General features: G+C 46.6%; 1 protein-coding gene across 33 annotated transcripts in view; it reads left to right on the plus strand.

Annotated features, from left to right (window-relative positions):
• Cacna1c (calcium voltage-gated channel subunit alpha1 C) overlaps nt 1-23,387 on the plus strand; it is a 555,448-nt gene that overhangs the window by 318,284 nt on the left and 213,777 nt on the right. For all 33 annotated transcript variants that reach the window (XR_004771141.1, XR_004771142.1, XM_035448892.1 and 30 more), the window contains exon 4: nt 19,602-19,741. Coding sequence is in view for 31 of the 33 variants with exons in the window: in XM_035448892.1 (XP_035304783.1) it covers nt 19,602-19,741 (140 nt within the window). In the remaining 2 variants the exon portion in view is untranslated. The remainder of the gene's footprint in view (nt 1-19,601; nt 19,742-23,387) is intronic.

Genomic DNA, 23,387 nt, shown 5'->3' on the forward strand with positions numbered 1-23,387 from the left:
ATTAGTGTTCTGGCGATACTGGCAGAGCTGTAGGATGAGTTGACAGAGATGGTTGTAGTGAGTATATGGTGATTGGTAGACCCAACAGGGAAATGGCCTCGCTGTGACTCTTCTTAGACACTGTGGCACCAGACTTAAGGCATCTTGTCTGAAAGGTGTTTGTGTAGACAAGTCACAAGCTGCTGGTCTCCTGAGAAAAACAAAGACAATGCCTAAGGAGGGACTTCCTCACCTATTCCTGCCAGGGTCTTGTGTTGAGTGCCCATCACAGGCTCCAGTGTTAAAGGGTGAGGTGGCAAAATTCCAAAAGGGAGCCCTTGCAGGGAGCCTTGAGATCATTGTAAGAGTCAGGAGGGCTCCAAGGAGCTTATGGAACCCCAACACCTTCCTTTTCCTCTTTTGCTTCCTGTCATTGGGGTGGGGGTCAGGATGTTAGATTGTTGTACCACGTGCTCCCTGCCATTTACCTCTAGTACCTCACATGAGAGACCAAAGCAGTGGGTTTCCTGGCCATGGAGCAGAACCTCTAAAACTGTAAGTCAAAATGACCCTTTTCTCTTTATAATTCGACTAGCTCAGATATTTCATTATAGTGCCAGAAAGCTGACAGTAGGCATTGAAAGGATGTTGGATTGAAGGCTAAATCTCCTTCTTCATTCCAGTAACATCAGCAGCAAAGTATCTGGGCCACTGTGCTTGGGGGCTGTGGTTGGGTGGGTGGATCAAGCTCATACTTGTCTTGCTCCCTCCTTCTCTCAGATGCCACCAAAAAGCAGTCCCTGTTCCTTTACTGACTCTTGCTCATTATATAGTTCTTAGTCAGAAGTTTCCCTCAGTCCCTCAGTAGCAATAGCCAGTGCCATAGGCCAAGGCCAGACTGTTAAGCATCTCCATTGTCTGCTCGAATTTTAGTCCATTTTTTTAAACAAGAAATATCTCAATTAGCTGGGTTCATAGAGACAGGATGTCCATCCCTCGCTGGAGAAAGGGTGAATATGAGATGGTCAAAGGAGACAGAAGGAATAGTTAGGAAAGGAAAAGACTAGAAGGGTCAAGAGGATGAGGAAAGGATACATGGAAAGGAAGGGAAACTAAAGTTATCCAGACATGAGAGTGGGATTGTCTTCATACGGCATGCCTCAGACTCCTCAATGTTTGCTGCCTTGTCTAAAAAGTAGGTCAGCTGAGTGGTGTCAAAGGACTAGGAGATGAAAAGCAATAGGTTTTCACACGCGTGCATACACACACACACACACACACACACACACACAGAGAGAGAGAGGGGGGGGAGTTTCTCCGATGACACAGTTAAGCCAGATCAAACCAAATTGAAAAAGTATAACAACAGTTATATTTGAGCAGAGCAACTCTCAGGCAGATATCCAGTCCCAGAGATTGAGGCCAGTGAAATAGCGGCCACAGATAAAAGCTGGGAGATTTTATGGGTTGTAAGTGAGGGGTGATGACACACATCCACCACAAGCTGGGTTTGTGCCCAAGTAAGGGACTTACTTGGCAAGGGACTTGGGCTGCTGACAGCTTTAGAGAAGGAAACTGCAGTAGCCACCAAGACTTCAGAACTGGGCTTTTTGGTTCCTTTTTCAGAGACTATCTTAGCTGGCAGGATTTGGAGAGAGAAAGACACAGGAACGGGGCTTCCCAAACAGTGTAGAGAGAGCAGGAGGTTCCAGCCAAACAAAAAGCAGTGTAACATTTTTCAGAATGGCTCATCTGTGAATGGGGCAAGTCTCATATCTTCTGAGAGTAGAGCCCCGAGAGTATGTGCAGTCTAGTACTAACGTGTCATGAAGATCCAGGGTTCTGAGCCCCCCAGCTGGCCTGCCTCTTCTGCTGGATTGTGGAGTATCAAGGTTCGAGGCAACAAGGCAACTTTATCGGTGAGAGAGCTGGCAGAGGCCATGGTTTAGAGGCTGAAGCACAGGGAGGAGAGAGTACTCACACTGGTAAAGGGTCTTGGCAATGTGGTAGATGGAAGCCCTCTGCTGGATCTTTGTAGTTAAACTGCACCCCAAGAGAATGCATGGCCCGTTACCTGGGAAACTGAGTAGGAAGGACAGAGTCCCAGCTAGGGTCAAGTATCAGAGCTCCCCTGCAAGAGACAGGCCTAGAGTCATGAGACTGATGGAAACCTCAGTCCCAGAGTAACACAGATACACACACACACACATAGACACACACAGAGAGCACATACACACAGACATATACACACAGACACAGACACATACACACAGACACACAGAGAGAGACACATACACACAAACACACACACACACACACACACACACACACACACACACACACACACTGTATGTTTACCTTCCCATGCTGCTCTGATTCTGGAGAATTATCATGAGAATTGACCTAGAAAAGCTGAAGAAATGTACAAGATGTTTAAACACCATGTGAAGAAGGTATGATCATATTTTTGGGGGAAAAAAACGAGATCACAAAAGAAATTACCATATATACCAGAATGCTAGCCTTGACAACAGAACATTGCTCGTTCTTCTTTTTCAGGAGGTTCTGTCTCAGAGTTACCTAGTATTATCATCACAAAAAACAAGAGCAACACACACACACACACACACACACACACACACACACACACACACACACCTCACAAGCCCATAGGAAAACCTGCTAAGCTGAGGGTGCTACTTGGTTAGGACAGAGCTCAAAATGGAGAGTAGAGGGAAGGCCAGCAAAACACCTGACCCTCATTTATTCTTGGCCACATAAGAAAAGTCAGGCCAGGGGTGAGACCAGCAGGGCCTCCGCCTTTTCCCTCTACCAGTAACCTTAGCAGCTGGCTTCCTTGGGCCTGCTTTAATGCCTTCCTTTCTCTCAGCACTGGCTCTGCTCTCCTCATTTGCAATGCTAAGCTTTTTATCTGCCTTCCACTCAAAGCTCTGTAGTTAACTTAAAAGACCTTAGTGAGGACTGAAAGGCACTGGGAGCCTGCCTTAGCCAAGGCCAGTACCTGGGACAAATGGAAGTCACCAGAATAAAAGGGGGACATTTCCAGAGAGTTCAAGAAATCCCTAACAGATTTGAGAAACCAATAGTTTTGCAAGTGAGGTTTTGCTTGCTTTGGGCTGGTGTGTTCTCTGGTTTTCTGGGGTATTCACAAGGTGTGAGGTGGGGGTGTTCTGTGATGGTTATCAACCATAGCCTAGGCTCATCTGAGAAGAGGCTCTTCTTTTCCCTTTTGAAAGATTTGTTTATTTTTATTTCATATATGTGGATGTTTTACCTACATGCATATCTGTGCAGCACATGTATGCAGTACCTGAGGAGATCAGAAGAGGGGGTCAGATTCCCTGGGACTGAAGTTAGAGATGGTTGTGAACTGCCGTGCGTGCTGGAAACCGAGCCAGAATTCTCTCTAAGAAGAGCAAGGGCTCTTAACTGCTGAACCATTTGTCCAGCCCCAAGAGTCTTTTTTTTTTAATATTCAGTTTATGTGTATATGTATGAGTCTTCATGAATTTATGTGCACTCTGAGTGTGCAGTAGCCCACAGAGGCATCAGATTCCTGGAACTGAAGTTCAGGTAGTTGTGAGCCACCACATAGGTGCTGGACACCAAACTCAGGTCCTCTGCAAGAGTAGTAAGCACTCTTAACCACTGAGCTATCCCTCCAGCTTACTGAGGAGTCTTAATAAGGAATCAGGTTGGTGTGTGGGCATGCCTACCGGTGACTGACTTAATTGTTGAATAATGTAGGAAGACCCTGCCCATTGTGGGTGGTACTGTTTCCTAGGCTGTGGCTCCTGGATTATGAGACAGGAGAAAGCAAGGGGGAAGCCAGGGTATATTTGTTTCCAGGGTGTGATGTGACTACTCACTGAAGTGACTGCTTTGACTTCACTGAAATGATAGGCTCTGGCCTGGAATTGTAACCCAAATGAACCTTTCCCTCCTCTACATTGCTTTTTGTCAGGATATTTTATCATAGCCTCAGAAATGAAGCTACAACAGTGACCATTCCCCATGTTTTCAAACTCCTTTGTGGTGAGACCTTGATAGGAGACCTGGTAGAGAAGCTTTGCAGGAAGCAGAATGCAGCTCAGAAATGGATAGGACACTGGGGAGAAGTGAGCGACCCAGGAGCCTTGTGTTCAGGTCTCTGTGGGGTTGTCAGATCGCACCAGTAAGAAAAAAATATACCAGCCCTGTGAAGTGGAGCCTGAATGTAAGACGAGCCTTTGCCCTTGGAAGACGGCAACTAATTTCAGAAGGCAACATGTAATAAAGTGTAAGTTTAGCATTATGAAGCAACAAAACAATAGCAAGAAATAACACAAGGTGATCAGTATGCATTCCAGGCCAACAAGCGATAAGGAATGTTGAATCTTTAAGAATGGATAAAGTCTCGGGCTAGAAACAGCATATATTATAGGCCTGAAGTCAGAGGGGGGATAATTTAGGTAAAGCCCTAGGCACTGGGAAGCCCTGCTTCTGTTTGAAAGGGAAAGAGCAGAAGATCTATGCGAATTCTAGCTAGAAAGGTGGTGTCACCTCCTCTCATATACATAGTGACTTCAGACAACTCTCTATTTAGCGCATGCCTAAGTTGGTCATTAAGATTGGGCTCAGTTGTGTAGCTTTGCTGGCCTCGGATGTGGCATAAGGGTCTTAGCCGTATCATTCATCAGATGTCTACTGTGAGCTGGTGGGCTGCTGGATGGAGCTGGCCCAGGCATGATTAGATGATTTTAGAGTCTGTCGGAAGCTTGTTCCTACAGTGACATGTGACAGAACCTTGAGAACCCAAGACTTAGACACACATTGTAATTTCTGCAGAGTTCTCTTGATCAAACAAGTGACAGAGGCACTCAGCTTAAAGACTCGAGGAAAAAAACATTACTCCTGATGAGAGTCACTATTCAGCCCAGGCTGACCTTGAACCTGTAATCCTCCTGCCTCGGGTTCTGGAGTGCTGCTATTAAAGGTGCTCACCACAGTGCTCAACTTGTACTGCAGCTGTTTTGGCCAACTTCCATCAGGGTGGTTGAATTCCATGCCAAAGGAGACCTTCGTGGGAAGGACACAGGAAGTACCAATTGAGCCAGAGAGCATGGCCATCTGTGGCCTGTGTCATTTGCAGAGAAAGTTGGTCATTCTATCACATGCTGACAAGAATAGGAAGAGTGTGGCATGGCATGTGTGTGATGGTGATCGGACAGTTAGTGGAGGTTGCTGGTCTTTATTCTAGGATTATAGGTGGTGACTGGTTTTTAAAAACATTTCTGCTTGGCAGAATGATGAGTTGGCAGCTTTGTGTCTTTGATGCTTCCTTTGCTGTTTTGTTGATCTCTGAAATCTTGACAAGAGCCTGGGAATCACTGGATTACTGAAACCAAGGATTTCCAGAAATGACAACTATCCTACTGCTGATTTTTGCAGTCAGAAAGGCTGCCCAGCTACTCCAGTCTCAGCTGGACTAGCATTTTATGAGATGTGACTTTTTTTTAGCAATTCTTTTATTATTATTATTATTATTATTATTATTATTATTAATTAAATGTATTCATTTATTTTACATCCAGACCCCAGTTTTTCCTCCCTCCTCTTCTCCCATCCCTTCCCCCAATTCACTCCTCTTTTGTTTCTGTTCAGAAAGGGAGAGGCCTAATGGGTGTCAGCAAAGCATGACAAATCAAGTTGAGATAGGACTAAGCTCCTCCCCTTGTATTAATGCTGGGCAAGGCAACCCAGTATGAGGAACAGGTTCCTGGAAGCCATCCAAAGCCTTAGGGACAGGCCCTGCTTCCACTACTAAGGGTCCCACAAGTAGATCCAGATCCTCTTACATTTTAAAGCACAATAATTTTATTTGGTATAGTTTTATCTGACGCTGATGCCTTCAAACACTGAGGTCCTAAAAACCCAAAGATCTGGGGGTGAATTATCAGTTTTATACTTCAGGCCCTGATCTAGCAAGGAGTGTCCCAGCAGGAGGATTACAGGTTCAAGGTCAACCTGGGTTACATTGTGGTTCTAATCAAGAGTTGGTGCTTCTTTAAGCTGAGCTGCCTCTGTTGTTGAGCCAAGAAAACCCTGCAGAAGTTGCAGGAAAAGCTGTCTCGAGTTCCTCATTTTCAAACTACATCCTGCCGTGTATTTCCCTTCATTCTCCTCTGAGCTGATGGGAAAAACTGCTTAGCTGAGGGTGCTGCATGGGGCAGGGGCAGAGCTTAAGCTGGAGGCAGATCAGAACAGGGCCAGTGTGGCAGCAGACATTCCCTGTAAGGAAAAGGCCTGGAAAAAAGGTTGGGGGAAACCACAGGCCTAGAGCAGAGACTGGTCTCACACAAGCAGACACCACGCAAACATACACACATATGCCCTTCCCATGCTGCTCTGATGTTGCAGGATTACTGTGTATGTCACAGAAAAAGCCGAAGAAAGGTGCAGGACATTTAAACATTGTGTGCAGAAGGTATGATAACAATTTTGAAACAACATACATACACAAAAATAAATTAATCATACATACTGGAATCATAGCCATGGTAAGGGAACATTGTTCTTTCTTCCCTAGGAGGTTTGTCACAGAATTGTCTTCATATAAAATTTACCATTGTCATTTTCAAAGAAAACCCATCCATCAGGCAGCTTTAACATCCACATTTGGGTGAACTTGTCTTCTGACCCTCAATTTTGTCGTCTTTCCACTGCTCTGTTCCTCCGCCACCTCCTCCAGGCAACCACTGCCTGCTTCCACTGTGGAGGCACCTATGTAGTATTTAGTTTGTTCTTTCTCCTTTCTTCCTTTCTCTTTTCCTGTGGTGTGTGTGTGTGTGTGTGTGTGTGTGTGTGTGTGTGTGTGTGTGTGTGTGTGTGTGTGTGTGCGCGCGCGCGCGCACGCACACACGCGCATGCCTGTCTGTTTGAGGGACACTTGTGTGACATGGTGTGCATATTGAAGACCAAAGGACAACCTCTCATGTCTGTCCCTGGCTCCCATCTTGTTTCAGACAGGGCTGCCTGTTGTCTGTCACTGTGTACATCACCCTCTCTGGCCTGGGAGCTCCTGTTCTCTCTCTGCCTACCATCTCATGGTAGGACTGTAGCAATACATGTGCTCTGTGTCCAGCCTCCTGTGGGCGCCGAGGATCTGAGCCCAGGCCCTCAGATTTGCACATCAAGCCCTTTAGCCACCAAAATATCTCCCTAGCCTTGTTTTGCTGTATTTTTAGAGATATTGATTATACTCTCCCCGCAATGTCAGAGAGCTGTGCTCCCGACAGCATGCACCTCCTTAGAGACTCTGAGGTGACATCCAAGTGCCACAGGCATCTGGCGAGACACACGCACAGTAGTCATCCATCCAGACACGAGACTGTTTCAGAGGGGAGCCCAGCTCTCCACGATGTAGCAGAAGCCCCAGCCTGAGGGCCAGCCGGCCAGCCTGCGTGCGTGCGTGCGTGCGTGCGTGCGTGCGTGCGTGCCTGTGTGTGTGTGTGTGTGTGTGTGTGTGTGCCTGTGTGTGTGTGTGTGTGTGTGTGTGTAAGTGTGTGTGTACATGTGCTGCCTTCCTGTCTGTGCTCTAATATGGGTCCCAATGGTGTAACCCCAAGTGGCAGGACATGAATACCTCCTTAAAATCAGAGGTGTCCCCAGCCTGCAGTGATGGTAACTTTGAAGTGGGAGACGAGGAGTGTTTCTCCCATGCCCCCTCTGTGGACTGTGTAAACTCTATACTGTAGAGGGACTGGAGCAGACTGACGGGAGCTCCACGGGCAGTAGCTTCATGTTTGTTTCTTAGGGGTACTGTAACAAAGTACCATAGAGAGGAGTGCTTAAGACAAAGTATTCTTTTCTATCTGGAGGCCAGAGTCTTGGGTTAAGATATAGGTAGGGCTGCTCTCCAGGAAAGCTGTCCAGAGCTTTCTCTTAGCTTTGGTTATGGCCAGAAACCTTGGCTTTCCTTTGGAAGCATCAGACTGACAGGCTCTGTCTCTGCCGGCATATGGCTTCGCAGGCTTGTCTTCTAGCATGGCCTCACACTGTCCAGTTCTATCGGCAGAGGCTGTTTCCAGATAAGGTTTCATCTTGATACTCTGAGGAAGGGGGGACACTACCCCAACCTACAAGAGGTCTGGATTCTGGACAAGAGACTAGGAAGGAACTGTGCCTGCTCAACTGTTAGAGCAAAGCTGAGCCCTGTAGCCACTCAGCGCCCATCAGGCTGCTTTGGAGACAAAGCTTGGAATCAGAGAACTTGGGTATACACCTCTCTACCATGGAGCAGCGAAGCCTGCTTCAGCTTCTTCCTCTCTCATATTGGATCCTCTTTCCCTCCTTGCAGGAGTAAGAGTGATGAAAAATACCCATGCACATAAAAGCCCCCCACCAGCCTCCAAGTGGCACCCAAATTCTGGATCATCCTGTGCTCCCCATTTACAGGCAGAGGCTCTGTGTATCAAGTTGAGATACTTACAGGAGATTGCAGGTGCCATTTGATGGAACTCACGCCCTTTGCTCACTGTCAGGTACCACATATACCCACCTTAGCCCATCCTAGGTAGTGGATGGTAGTGGCATTCCTACGAAGACCTGAGATCTGAGCCATGCCATTAGCCTGGTGTTTAGAATTCAGCATATGAACTGGGAGTGGGGCAGCCAAAAAAACACTCAGACAGTAACGAGTAGTGTTCCTAACCTGTCGTAGATCTGCTGTTAACGTTCATCCTGAGTGGGCAGGAAAGATTATTCCTAACTGGGAGACAAAGACGTGAAATGTCTTACATAAGGATCAGAAATGAGTTAGCTCATCTGGATGTCCAGTCCAGGGGAGCCAGGAAGGCATGGGACCACTGTTGGACTGTCGTATATGTAAACACTATTTGCTTACATTTGAGCAGCCCCAGGCTGCTCTTCAGTCAGTACTTGCTACTTGTATATTCCTGGGTCTGTAGCGTTCACATTGTATGGGTGTCAGGCCCTGGGAGTACAGACAGACCTTTCTGTGTGTTCCTCATGACCCTCTCAACACGAAGCTCTGTACATGGAGCATAGTCAGCATGCTGCCCTTGCTGGCTGCTGACCTACCAGAGACTCTTACCTGTAGGCTGCTTGACACCGATCCTGTCTATGCAGGGCACCAGCCCCACACTGCCACTCTGTGGGCAGCCCTTTCTTCACACCCATACATGGATGCCAGCCTGATTGTTTGCAGAGCTCTCTTCCACCCAGGTGACAAGAGGGCTATGGGTGAGGAATGCATGTGGGCCTAAGAGAATTCTGTGACTGAAAGTAGCCATGGAGATTATTTACATTCTTCAATCTGGGGAGCCTGCCAGAAGTTCTGATAGCCAAATCCGAAGACTCTGGCTCAACAGATCTTGGATGGAGGCCCGGAGCATGTCTAGGTGTCTGAGAGAGCCAAGTTTAGGCGCTGCAGATAAATCAGCCTTTTCATTTCATAGATGAGAAAAATCAGATCCACAGAGTCTGGTGACCTCTCCCAGGTCACCAGGCGACACCACTGAGACTAAAATTAGAACCCAGGGTTCTAACTTTGGGAACAATGCTGTTACTGCTATAGCCTCACTGTTGCCTTGCCGTGTTTCCAGGGGAAGAAACAGTCAGAGGCCATATGGGCCCCAGCAATGCAGTGTGTTCTGCTGTGCTGTAAGGGTCAGTGCAGCATGGTGGACCGAGCAGGCTCAGCTTCTGATCCTGTAAAATGTGACTGTCAGTATGCCTCCCTGGGAGCAAAGATATGTATGTAAAGATATATGTAAAACACTGGGCCAGGGCCTGTCATGAAGCATGAACCAGGAGCTAGGAGTTCAGCTTGGCTGAGCCCCATTTTGGCTCAATGCTCACCTCCCCACAATGACAGTGACCAAGGAAGCCATAGCCAACAAACTGTGGTGGCCATTCTGCTGCTTTACAATGAAGACCCTGTGACACTGGGCTTAGAAAACATCAGGGTAATTGCAGAGATCTTTGACCACAGCCCCTGGAGTTCCATGCCCTAAGATTTCCCTCCATTGATTTCATCTTCCCCTGGGGAGACAACCCAAAGCTCACCTCCCTCGGCTGAGGTCCTCGAAGGATGAGATCATGAGTCACCTTTACTAAATACCCCATTTTAGGGCATGTCCCCATGGTTTTCTGCTTTCTGTTTTATATCACCATAATTGAACTGATCAGTAAGATGTACAGGCCCATTTATACAAGAAAAAGGAGACACCAACAGAAAGCCAAAATTATGACTGTTTATAGCTCACAAGAAACACTTTTAAAATTAGATTGCCTTCGGGATAGCCAGGCAGCCATCTAGCCATGGCTCCTCTGTGGCCTGTAGACTGTGCACAGCATGCCTGCTGTCCCAGCCTCTCTAGTCAACCGTCAATATTCCATTCTTGGAACCCTGTAGGTGTCTCCCTGTTCAGTTGAGGGCATCCAAACATTGTTTTACCTATTATCTTCCTAAAATACTTATTATCCTTCAGTCCCAAACCATCATCACTTCATTACTGTATTCTCTCTCTCTCTCTCTCTCTCTCTCTCTCTCTCTCTCTCTCTCTCTCTCTCTCTCTCTCTCCTCACTGAGACTTGAACACAGGGCCTCCACCACACTGAGTCACAGCCTGAGCCCTTCACCAAGGGTCTTAACCCCAGCTGCAATATCATTAGTATAAAATGTGGACTCTGTGCTATCAGTCAAAACCTGCCATAATATAATCCTTCTCTTTCTACCTGGCATTAGTTAGCATATATTCTAGGTTATAATAAGTACAAAACATCAGTAGCTGTTTCATTATTGCAGCAAACACTGTCATGATCACCATATCTTCACATACTCATGTATTCTTAACCAGATACATCTACCATTTTGTTCTACGGTAAAAACTAAGGCAGAAAAGCTCTGCCTTTTGAGTCTTCTGGGAAACCTCAGTGCCCACATGTGCATTTTCTCATGTGACGAAGACTCGGGTGTTTAACGTCATACACCCCAGCCACCAGCCCTAGCAAATCTATCCTTTCTCCTGTCCTGCACGTCAGGTGTCTGGCGATCACTGAAGGGCTGACCACATGTGGTCCTGCTTGATAATTTGTCTGCATGATGCATACCACCCCGCCTTCTACTGACTGTGAGGCCACAGGGCAGAGGTAGCATCTTCTACTCTTTAATTTCCTAATTGATATGTGATATCTGTGTGTATTTATGGGCTGCAATAGGGGATTGTGAGCATGTCTATAAGGCATAATGACCAACTAAGTGTAATTAGCTTTTTTACCTCTCCAAATGCTTTTTCCTTGGGTGAGTCAGGAACCCCTAGTCACTGCTTTTAGTGGCTATATTGCACATGGCTGCGGACCATGGTCACTGTACTGTGCTTTTAGTGACTGTAGTGTGCAGAGTTATAGAGCATAGTCACTGTGGTATGCTGTAGAATACCAGAACTAGTTGTTCCTATATTATTATGTGTCAGTGCTTATTACCAGGCCACAGTCTATGCCTCCAACACCTGTCTCTGGTGATTATTCTAGTCTTTTCTCCAGGATCAACCTTCTTGGTCTCTACATGTGAGTGAGGACATACAGTGCTTACAAGTGTAATCCTTTGTTTCTATGCCTTTGGGGTGGAGGATCCCCAGTCCTTGTTCCCCATATTGACAATGATGGGACTCCTTGTTTAGGTCACATGGTAGTGGTGGAGAAGGGTTGTGTAAGAAGGGGGCCATCTTTCTCTGTGCCTGGAGTTGCACACCAAGTGCTAAGAGAAACAGCTTAGGACAGGAAAGCATGCTGTCTGCTGAGAGTAGCTTTGGGTATGAGAAGAAGGCCAGGGCTGGGACATCAACCATGGTAACTCTTGCCGTCCTTCATGTTGGGGAGTTGTGTGTGTTCCTGGCCCTGCACAAAGTCTGTGGGACAGAATATGCCGTAACGTAACTCCAGAGTACTCAGTTCCTAGAGCGAGCTGGGTTCAAGCCATTATCTACACTCAGAAAGCTTGTCACACAGGCTATAGAGCCAGATAGTAATGTGCTAAATAAGCAAACAGGCAGACTGGCCAGTGGCTATCGTGTGCACAGGAGGAGGTCACTAGGCCTGGAGAAGGCAGAACAGTCCTCTCCTAAGGGGTGAATACAGTTGGCTCCCAGGAGAGTGAATGCCTCACAAGCCAGAGGTCCCGTGGCCTTAGTGGGAGCAGGAAGGTAGAAGTAAGCCTCTTAGCTGGTGTTGTGGCACTGGAAGTTGACAAAGGACAGCAGGTAGAGAGGAAAGAGAAGAGGGGCCTGGTGAGTCAGAACTAGAGATCTCTGTTAAAAAGTACTGCTTTCAGTGTGAAATGATGGGACATTCTGTGCTCAAAAGTCCCTTCATCCTTTGAAGGTAAAGAAATTCTCAGAGAAGATAGGGGAGGGCAAGGTCTGTGTCCCTGCATTCTTCATCCCTGAGTGTCTGATGGTGGAGTTAGAGAGGGCCTCTGCGGCCCAGCCTCACTCCTTAGAGGACTGCAGTGTGAGTGCCTGCCCCCCCCACACACAGGGTGTCCCCCACTGTCAGTCATATGCTGCAATGAGGGCAGAGCTTGGAGTACTGTAGGCTACCCACTCATGGCCGTCTGGGCCACACTGGAGGTCTAGTCAGAGCATGATCCTAGGTACTCTTCTCGTGCCAGGCATATGGAATCTTGCTTTCTTCTGGTGTGAGAATGAGCGGAATTTGAACATAAAGTGGACTGTATGGGACGGAGGTGGAAAATATAGGTCGAGATCAGCTCCCAGTGAGGACAGGGTCTTGGTAAAGGACCTCCAAACTAGGGCAGCATCAGAATTAACTCACCACTTGAGGCCTTTCTACCCTGTGTTCTTGTCAACCTCAGCCCACTGCTCCTGCCTTCACCGTCTACCCATCTCGGTCCCACTTGTGTCCCAACTTTTCATGCATACATGAGTGTGAGCAGCACCAGATCATCAATCAGAAAACTTTCCTTCCCACCACATTTGCTAGGTTGGGGCACATACCACAGTGGGTGGTGACAAGGAATGGACTCCCATGAGAAATGAGGCCAGTGGTTGGCTTGTAGCTAGCTGTATGCCACACAGGGTGGTGGATTCAATCAGCTGTGGGGAAAGACAATGGGTTCTGTACAACAGCTGTGGTGACTTCTGCTGTCCTTTGTCCAAACACCATCCATGGACTGAGTGCCCTGGGCTAGGGGACTCTGTCTCAGCTTGCTTACATTGCCGAATGTCACACAGAAACCAGTCATTCCACCCCAGAACACATCCTCATTCTGACACAAGAGCTAGAGCCCTAGGGTAGTAGAGGAGAAAGCTACTAGGGGTCAGCTTTCTCTATTAACCCTCAAAATGGAAAGAAAGTCAAATGTCCCAGCTCTACCTCTCACTAGCTACGTCGTGTTTTGAAGAGCCTCTAACCCCCTTTGAAGAGCTTGCTTATGTAATCACAGAGTTGATGTTAACATGCCTTGGGCAGCATTGTTATTAGGAATGGTATTAAAGAGTCTGGCCTCAGACTATCGCTAATTGTAGTGCGGATGGAAGAAACGTTTCCACCAAGGATGGGATGAAGATGGTGGTAATGGCGGCAGTGATCCCGCCGGGTCGTGAGCTGATGATGATATCGGCAGTGATGGAGATGAAGATGGAGAGGATAACGGTGATGATGTATCATGGTAGCGATGTGGAGATGGTGGGAATGCGATATAAAGAGGAAAAGGAAGAGGAGAAAAGTTCTTCCTTTTCAACGTGGGGATGTGAGTCTCAACATACTTACAAATGGATGCAAAGTACTGACTGGGAGGTTCTGCCCGGTGAGCTCCCACTGTGGTGATGATCATGTGGTTATCAAACCTCTTAAAGACATGAGTCCTCCACCTTTAAGACCTTCCTCAGTCCCCTCATTCATACCAAGGGACAATGGGTTTCGACAGATACAGGAAAATGCACACAGCTATGAGTTGGGAGTCTGTGAAACCAGAATGGCACCTATTCCTGTGGATCAAAGGGCTGAGGAGAGCTATGCACTTCAGGGTTCAGAATAAATAGAACTTAGCAAACAGAATACAGGGTGATTTTGTTTTGATATTGTCTTCATGTGGCTTTGATGATAGAAAGCAGATGTGGGGCCCTGTGCCTCCTGTTTTTGTTGAAATAAAGACAATCAAAAGAGGACCAGAAATATGCTACCACTCAGAAGAGAGGACAGCTGATGTGAGCAGGGAGGAAGAGAGATGGATGCATCAGGCAGTGTTGCTGACTAATGCCCTCAGCAGAGGCCCAAAGGTGAAGAAAGGGCCAGGGCCTCCAGGAGGATACTCAGAACCATTAGAACAGAAATGATGGGTCCACTCAACAAAGGTATGTTGTACACTTTCTATATGTCAGCTACCATAAATGAAAGTATGCAAGACAGCAATTACCACTCAAAGTGACAGCTCTTATTTCTCATTCTCAAGGTGACCCAAGGGCATGTATAATTATTCCCATGTCACTAGCAAAGAAGCTGGACCTTAAACGATTTATGTAGCTTGTGGTTTGATTCCAGAAATGTATGAATCCAGAGCCATTCTCCTCTGATCCTTTGCCTTTCATGTAAAGTCACCTCTGAGCCGTGGGTGACAAGGATACCCATATGCCCTGAAGATGCTGATTCCATGGAGGGGAAAAGAACACAGAAACCACGTGCACCCCAAAGTGTGCTGTGATGGCACTGTGTGCAAATGGTGCTGCAGGCCCAAGATGGCAGGTGGGGGCCATTGAGCTAGACCCCAGGATGAGGAAGAGCCTGCAGGTGGTGAAGGAGTATGGAGGAACGGAAAGGGGCCTTTCACAACTAGCCAATCTTGCCTAGGGATCATGAGCTTTGGGGTTGGCTGGAGCAATGAGTGGTGGTCAGGGATGTGGCCAGATTGTGATGAATCCTGGAGCCACACTCACAAAGTTGGAGTCACTGGAAGGAAACTACTGAAGGTGTGTGAGCACTTGCCTAGATAGCCATAGACCAAGCAAAACCCTGCTTTAGTGTCTTTGGTGGTTCGAATGAAATTGGCCCCCATAATCTCATAGGGAGTGGCACTAATAGGAGGTGTGGCCTTGCTGAAGGAAGTGTGCTGTTGTGGGGGCGGGCTTTGAGGTTTCCTATACTCAGGATACTGTGAAGTATGTCAGTCGACTTCCTGTTGTCCGCAAGATGTAAGACTCTCAGCTATTTCTCCAGCACTGTGTCCGCCTGCATGTTTCCATGTTCCCTGTCATAATGATAATGGATTGAACCTCTGAAACTATAAGCAAGCCACCCCAATTAAATGTTTTCTTTATAAGAGTTTCTGTGGTCATTGTGTCTCTTCACAAAAATAAAAACCCTAAGACAGTAGTATCTAAATAGTCATTGACTGGGCCCAGATTGGAGGTAGCAGTGGGATCGGCAGAGAATAGTCCTATTCCCCGGGCCAGGTCTTGCTCACCTCAAGTGAAGGTAGGCAGATAGAAGAGCACTAAAGGCTTTGGCTGCATACTCCTCCAATTTGGAAAATTACCCACCAGCCCACACTCACTAAGCCAATGTGATCCAGTCCTGATGGGCAATATTTGTCACCCACTGTCCTGAAGAAAGGATCATTTCTTTTTCACCTAAGAGAGTAAAGGATTTCAGAAGATTCCTATGATATCAGTGTCTCTGAGTATGGAGGGAGGAGACTATGTTCAGATTTCCTTTTGTCTCCAAGACAAAGGCAATAATGTGTAGAGGTCAATGGTTCAAATGCTGGACACCAAGCAGGATTGGAGGAGTCTGCCTCCTGGCAGGGCTTTACGCTTAGAAAACCATGTGCTCAAGGAGAACACAGGCCCAAGGTAAGGTGGGATTGGGGGTTGGTGAGCAGGTCTCCTGCCCCACACTCTGATTTGAGCCCCTGTGCTTCCTGCTATTCCTGGGCACTGAAGTAAGACTAGCTTTGGGAAAGAGATGTACATGAAGGAAAGTGGTAACCACGAAGCTTTGTCCAATAGGCAAGCACAGAGCAATACACTATGTAGGATGTGAGGGTGTGTATAACTACTCTAAAGCTCGTGGAGCTAGCATACTGTTCAACTCATCCAGCTACTCCTGCCTCTTGCCTTTAATAAATAGTATTTTTCTTTTCATGTCTGCTTCTTACTCTTGGATCATTAAGTGTTTTGTTTGTTTGTTTTTCTTATCCCTTTGCCCTTTACAGTAATGTCCTGGGAAATCCAAACTGTTAGAAACCCTCACACACTTTCTAAATGTGACTTCTGAATGAGGCTTGCCCTTGAATCTCCCCGCTTTCATTCTTTGAAATGTGGACTCCCCACCCACATCCAGACAGACTCCTAATCCTCCTCTGAGGAATCCACCCCTGTGAAGATGGAACACATTAATTCTTACCTCAGGACTTTAGAGGACTAGAGCTGGGAAGCGCTTGGTGTCCCGAAGGATGTTTCTTTCCATTTTCATGGTGACAAAAAGACATAACATAAGACTTGCTGTTCTGACCACAGATAAATGTCTGACTCTGTGGTGTTAGGTACACCCCAAGAGTCATCCTTGCCAAAAGCTGAAACTTTACACCCGTTAAACATGGACTCATCTTCTTTCCCAGCCCCCAGTTTTTTGACGTGCTCTCTGTGCCTGTGAATTTGTTAGTGGGGGTGTTTTGTATAAGTAGGACCACGCGATCTTTGCTCTCTTGTGATTAGCTTCTTAGAAGTTGAATGATTCCCTTGTTGTGGCATATATGAAAGCTTCATTCCCTTTATACATAGATGATATTCCATCATGTTCATTTCCATCTTCTGTTTATTCCTTGCTCTGGCCAGGGAAGAAAAGCTTTTTCTTCCTGCACTTCAGGCACCAGTGGCGACCCCCCGAATGAGGTGTGGATTTCACTGTAGTGTCTGTGCTTCCCACTTTGCTAACCATGCTTGGAAGTGGCTCTTCATATACCAATGGGCACAGTAACTCAGGGCTTCTTTCAGTCAATGTGCGGACAGCAACAGTTGCAATGTGGCTCTTTATCTGAACTAAATACTCACCTATATGGGGTCTTCTCTGCTGTCCAGAGAGCAGTAGGCATGTGGGCCCTAATTCTTCTGGTTTCTTATATTCCACAAGCCCATCAATGTCCTGAGAAAGCAGCCATGCAGTGTCAGGCAGAGCAGACCTCAGGAAAGGTTTAGTGACATAGAAGGAATGTATGAGAGAAGACCCATAGAGCATGGAACTAAAGCGTTCCACCTCTTGGTCTCTCGGCTGGAGAATAGACAGAAGACTGTAAGACTTAGAGGTCGGGGTGAATGGTGCTTATGTTATGAAGTGATCTAGAACGCGGCATGCTGTGTGAAGTGGGGATATTGCGCTCATTGGGCAGATGGGTAGACTCATACGTGGACGAGTGGGAAGAAAGGCACGTGCATGCATAGTAGTTGGATATGTGGGCGGGCAAGTGATAAAAACAAAAGCAATGAGTATTTATGAGTATATGGAAACACATGAAACCTAGTGGTACCTACCCAACTTGGATTGGTCCCCTTTCATTTTCTCTTCATCACACCTCCAACTGAGTGAGATTCTGTGGAGGGTGAGGGAGTATGGATGGGAGTGGAGTTGTAGAGGTTTGGGGGAGCATTGGATGAGCATGGAATGATCACCCAGTGCTGAAATGCAGCTCTGAGCTACTCTGGGGTGGAGTGTGGAGATGGACTGAGTGACTGACAGCTGCTTCTCCCACCATCTTCAAGCTATAGTAGCGCCCTCTGTAACCTGCTTTTCCCTTCAACATTCAGTCAGACCTCTGTTCTAACCCAGAACCATCTGATAGGAAGATGGTGACACTACCATTCAGGGTAGAGTGGTACTGCTCCCTAGAACAGGGCAGTCACATCTGCAGGACAACTTTCTGGTGCTAAAATGAGTAGGAAGTAAAGGACCTGAGGTGTTGATTAAACCTGACTGACCCATCCACACCCTCCCCATTATCACTGCCTGCTTGAGGGCTTCAGGGTTGGTAGTTCTTAGACTTTAGAGTGTCTTAGACACCCCTGGAATTGTGTAGATCACACATTCCTAGGTACTGTAGCCAGATGCCTACTTTAAGCAGGTCTGGGTGGGGCCTAGGATCTATGATTTTTAACATTGAAGCCTCAAATTGTTTTGCCCAGGACTACTCACGGTGAGCCTGATGCTCCCTGAATGTATAGGGATGAGAACAGTAACAAGATGCACTGGCCTTCTGTTCTGGTCTAGTTTTCCACTGGCCCCAGAGCCCCTGGCTCAGAGTACCCCCCACATAAGGCCTTCATGGGAGGTGGCAGGCCTTCATGGGCAGTGGTCCTCTCTGGTATGTGGCTTGTATGTGTGTGGTCCCGGAGGTCTTCAGTGAACTCTCCTTAGCCTAGTAGAGGAGGGGGAAATGGGTAATAGGATCCTGAGCTGTGTGCCTCCTGGAGGCTGTGAACTGGCCTGGCCTGCTTTGTGACTTGGGGCAGACTGTTACTGGTGTCTTTTGGCTCCAGGAGGAGGCAGCCCGAGGCTCCTGCAAGGATGAGCAGTGGGGCATTAAGGCATCCAAGCAGTCTCTAGCAGGTACTGCCACCAGTGTACTAGGGTAGGGAGAGGGAAACAGTGGGTAAGAAGGAAGACATGTGAGCACCAGGAGTCGGCTCCATTGAGTGTGGTTAGGATAAGAGCTGCATGCTAAGCACCAATCTTCTTTCTAGGTGTTAGAGGAGAAAAGGCAGTTCTGCCCCTTGAGGAAAAAAAAGCAAGCTTTTATATTCACTACCTAGTGCCTGCTCAACTCCTCGTAGGTTGCTTTCTTCTGTTCACCTACAATGTGTCCTTGGACAGAGAGCTATTTTCCCACAAGAGAGATCTCAAATGTCTGGAACCACATATTACCTCTCTTGGGACTACTATTGACACCCTCAATGTCTTTGGGGCAGTGTTTTTGTTTTTATTTTGGATGTCACCTAGTCCCCTCACCAAAGTCAGCCTGCTGCCCTTGGGGCTAGGACTCAGCTCACCCGCTTCTCAGCAGCCCTGCTGTCCTCGTATTATTCCCCTGGAGATCAAAACTATATGAGTTCTCACTTTAGAAGGCACAGCAAAATGTTAGCTGGTTAAATGAGACTTTGGAGGTAGAAGACCAATGTGAATTTTTGCATTGCCTTAATTTATATTTTAACAGTAGTGGCATTTGAAAACAACAAAACTCTTCATGCTCCATGAGCTGGAGCTCTGTTGTTGGAGCGGGCTGTGGATTTCCTCAGCTTGCAGGCTGCATGTCCAGCCCTCTCCCACCTGTGCTCACCATTGCTGGCCACAGCATTGCATTCTGGGAAGCATATCACCAGGCCATTTTGTCACTAAGCAAACATCACAGTGTACTTTTACAATGACACCTGTGAGATTACAGGCCATGTGCTCTGTTGGGACCACACTGAGCACTCTGTGTATAGCAGGCTGAAGCTGAGTGTAGCTGTGAACTCTGCTGCTTCTGAACTTCCTTCCCAGATCCCGAAGTTGATGACTTATTTTTCTCTCTTTTCTATTTTGTTTCCTAGGAACGAGTGGAATATCTCTTTCTCATCATTTTTACCGTGGAAGCATTTTTAAAAGTAATTGCCTATGGACTTCTCTTTCACCCCAATGCTTACCTCCGAAATGGTTGGAATTTACTAGATTTTATAATTGTGGTTGTAGGGTAAGTGAAGAAATTTTGTTCCTTTTCCTAACTTTACCCTGCCCCCCCCATGCCTCTTTCTCTATCTATTCCTACTTCTGATTTGATCTAACTGAACGTGCCTTCAGGCACAGTGAAGGATCTGTTCAAAATCACTTTGAATTCAGACTGTCTCCCAAGAGAGAAATTATAAACTTAAAACCTCTCCCACAGGTCACTTTTGTGTGCTTATGCAGAGACACCCATGTGTATACACATGAAGACAGAAAAGTGTGCATTTGCATACACGCACATGCACATACATGACTCTGCGTGTTCAGGATCAGCACTCTGCAGATGAGGAGAGCCTTTATGTTTAAGGACTTTTATTCACCTTTCAACCCATATCTGACCATTTCTCTGCTATATTCCTGAGCCACTACTTAGCCTGCTAGTACATGCAGTCTATGAGTGAGTTGGGGACATGTTGGGAGCATGCACTCTGCTGCCAGACTGTGGAGGACACACATGCGTACCACCCATCCTCACCTCCACAGAAGGCTTTGTGCTGCAGCTCCAGAAAACCGGAGATAACTGGGTGCAAAGCACTGTACAGGGAAGTCTGAAAGGTGGAGGTAATGGATAACCAAACCAAGGCCAGATACACCCTTCCCCAAACGTGCCTCTCTGCAACAGTGTGTTGGGAATCTAAACAAAAATTGGAAATCACTGAGAATAAGAAACTGAGAGCTCAGTCCTAAACGGGATATCTAGATCAACCCCATAACCAACAACAACACCCACCACCAACACCACCGCCACTGCCACCATGATTTAAGGAACATTGTCAAGGGGGGAAGAATGAATGTAAGAGTTAGAGGAAGAGGGGGAGTGCTGTAGTTTACTGTCCTGTGGATATGACATGGCTGTACCACTCATGAACTCATGGCAACTATCATTACCTGCACAAGAACAAGCAAATACCAGCGTAGATGGGGCCAGTGACCTCCAGGTCCCATGCCTTACTGAGCAGTTAATAGCTGATGGGAGAAGGACAATTATTCTTTTTTGAGGATGTGGGCACTGTAAGTTTTCCATGCTCCGGTGGATAGACCTACACTCCTACACATATGGGTAGTACTAACTGGACTCAGTGATTTATAAATGAAAATACATAAAGTTAAGAGGGAAATATATTGGAGGAATATGGGAGAGCTGGAAGAGTAAAGCAGGGACATGTATAATTATATGTCATTGTATATATGTATGAAATTCTCAAAAATTAAAATTATAAAAATAAAAAAACAAAAGCTCACATTGTTCTAAGTTTTAAAAATTGGAAGCATGATTATTAAATTCTCCAGACAGAAACGACCAGTGTCTCTCCTGACTAAATGCCAGAAATGTCCTCGGTATTCTTTCTGGCTTCATCAGTGCCAGAAGATGATGATGCTGAGTGTGTTTGGGGAGCTCTGATCTCTAGCTGGTTCCTAAAAGATTCTAGGGTAAAGTGGGAAATTACCAATATGGAGCCAAGTAGAAATATAAGGGTATTTAATAGGGAAAAGCCTTACTTACAGAGCGACCTAGCCAGCCGGCGTGGCACCAGTCTGTATGCAAGCTGAAAGGGCTGAAAACTGAAATCAAAACTCAGCCAACTCAAACTCTTACTCTACATCACCCTGACCACGCCCTCGAAGGTGTGGTCAGACAGACCTGTAGGCAGCTCCTAAGCAGGCGTGGCTACAGGATCCCCTACACTAGGGTCACCCCTTTAGGAAGGTGCAATGTGAAAGTGGTAATGAAGGCCTGTTAAGAGAAAACTCACCTTGGCATGAGTGGAGACTGAACATTCCAATGGGATCAGGCCAATGCTGTGGCCAAGGGACCACCCCTGGGAGGCAGGCTCACTTTAAACCATGCTGGTGAAATAGTTGGAATAATTAATTCCTTGTGCTGAAGGACTAACTCAGGCATGCTGAGTCAACCATTACTAAACAGGCACTCCCCCTCGCTATTGCAGTTTCTTTCTACAAGATAGGCTAGAAAAAAAATAGTGCCATCTTAATTACTTTGAAGAAGAACAATGTCCCAAAATGAGAAGAGGGATTTGTAAGAAATGTCTACTCTGAGTTTTTTCTATCAAATACTTGTGTTTTGTGGTAAGGAATTCAGATTTTTCAAAATCTTCCCCAAGTTGTAAAACTTTTAGGCAAATGGTTTCATCCCACCCGCCCCCCAGCCTTTGTTTACACAAAAACCTGCTACATTCTTGATTAAAAAGTCTGACCCCTCCCCGATTTATTTCCTGTGCACCTCCTTCTTTTAAGACCCGCCCCTCTCACTGAGGTCAGTCCCCAAACAATGGGAAAAGACACAGTCACCACCTACATTAGCATGAATACCAAGTGTCCCTCCCATCTCTCTCTCTCCCTGTGTTTTGCTTTTCAGAGCTCACCCTCTTGACCAGGAGTGAAGTGTTGCCTTGTTCAGACACTTAAAAAATAGAGAAGTTAGAAAATTTCCCCAAAAGATTCTCCATAAAATACCTGCTCCTAATGGGCCTACATATATGAGTGGTGGATCCAGCCATACTTGAGTATTTTGAGAATGGAGCTACCTTTACAGCAGCTCCCACCCCAACCACATGCCAGCTCCTGTGAGCTGGCACCACTGGAAGCCTGGCAGTCACTTCCAGGGCAGCCACTCTGCCAATTATTTTTCCCGAGTCTGGCAGGCTCTGGTGCCAAGTGCAGGATGTCAGGAGGCTCTTATCCCTGGAGCTTATTTTTGGTGAATCCTTCGTGCTGTCCTTGTGGAGAACCAGGCCATGGTGGCTTCCCCAGAGCACCTGTTGCTCATTATTTTCAGGAGCATCTAATTGTTTGTCAGTGCAGAAAATAACACAGGAGCAAAGGCGGTCTTCCTGTTGATTTCCTTGTCCTTGGCCATCCAGACAGCTCCTAAAGGTTGAGATTTTCTTTCTGTCTGTCTCACATGGTTTGGTTAGTGAATGATGTACTTTAGCCACATGAACATTGGGTAAACTCAAGAGAAACAAGGAGCACTGAGGTCATTAGTCATTAGCCAGGTCTAGATCTGGTTCAAAGATTGGGGAAGGATGCATTTTTTGACTCTTGCCAAAGTAAACTAAGGCCTGACTGAGCTGAGAACACCTTAGCAGCTATCTCAAAGGTGAGTTATTCTCAAACCTCTAAACCTTTTGGAAACTTTGCATCTTTTTCAAGGTCCAAGTGTCTTGGGATCCCATGACACAAGCAGAAAGGAACCAATGTTTGGGGGCACAGTGGAGGCTCTGGAACCTGCAGGGACCCTTTGCTTTAGGTAGACACTGCATTCCAATGCTTATCAAAGGTGCTGTGTAGAGGGATTTTTCTTTGGGCTGCCAGCTCTCTCTCTCTCTCTTTCTCTCTCTCTCTCTCTCTCTCTCTCTCTCTCTCTCTCTCTCTCTCTCTCTCTCTCACACACACACACACACACACACATACACACACACACACACACAAATACAGAGAGTTATTATTAATTATGAAAGCTTGGCCTATAGCTTAGGCTCACCCCAGTAGCTCTTATAACTTAAATTAACCCATTTATATTAATCTACATTTTGCCTTGTGGCATTTTACCTTTCTCCCATCTTGCATCTCCTGTTTCCTTTCTGTGTTCT

The sequence above is a fragment of the Cricetulus griseus genome, chromosome 8, assembly GCF_003668045.3.
Source record: "Cricetulus griseus strain 17A/GY chromosome 8, alternate assembly CriGri-PICRH-1.0, whole genome shotgun sequence".
NCBI lineage: Eukaryota > Metazoa > Chordata > Mammalia > Rodentia > Cricetidae > Cricetulus > Cricetulus griseus.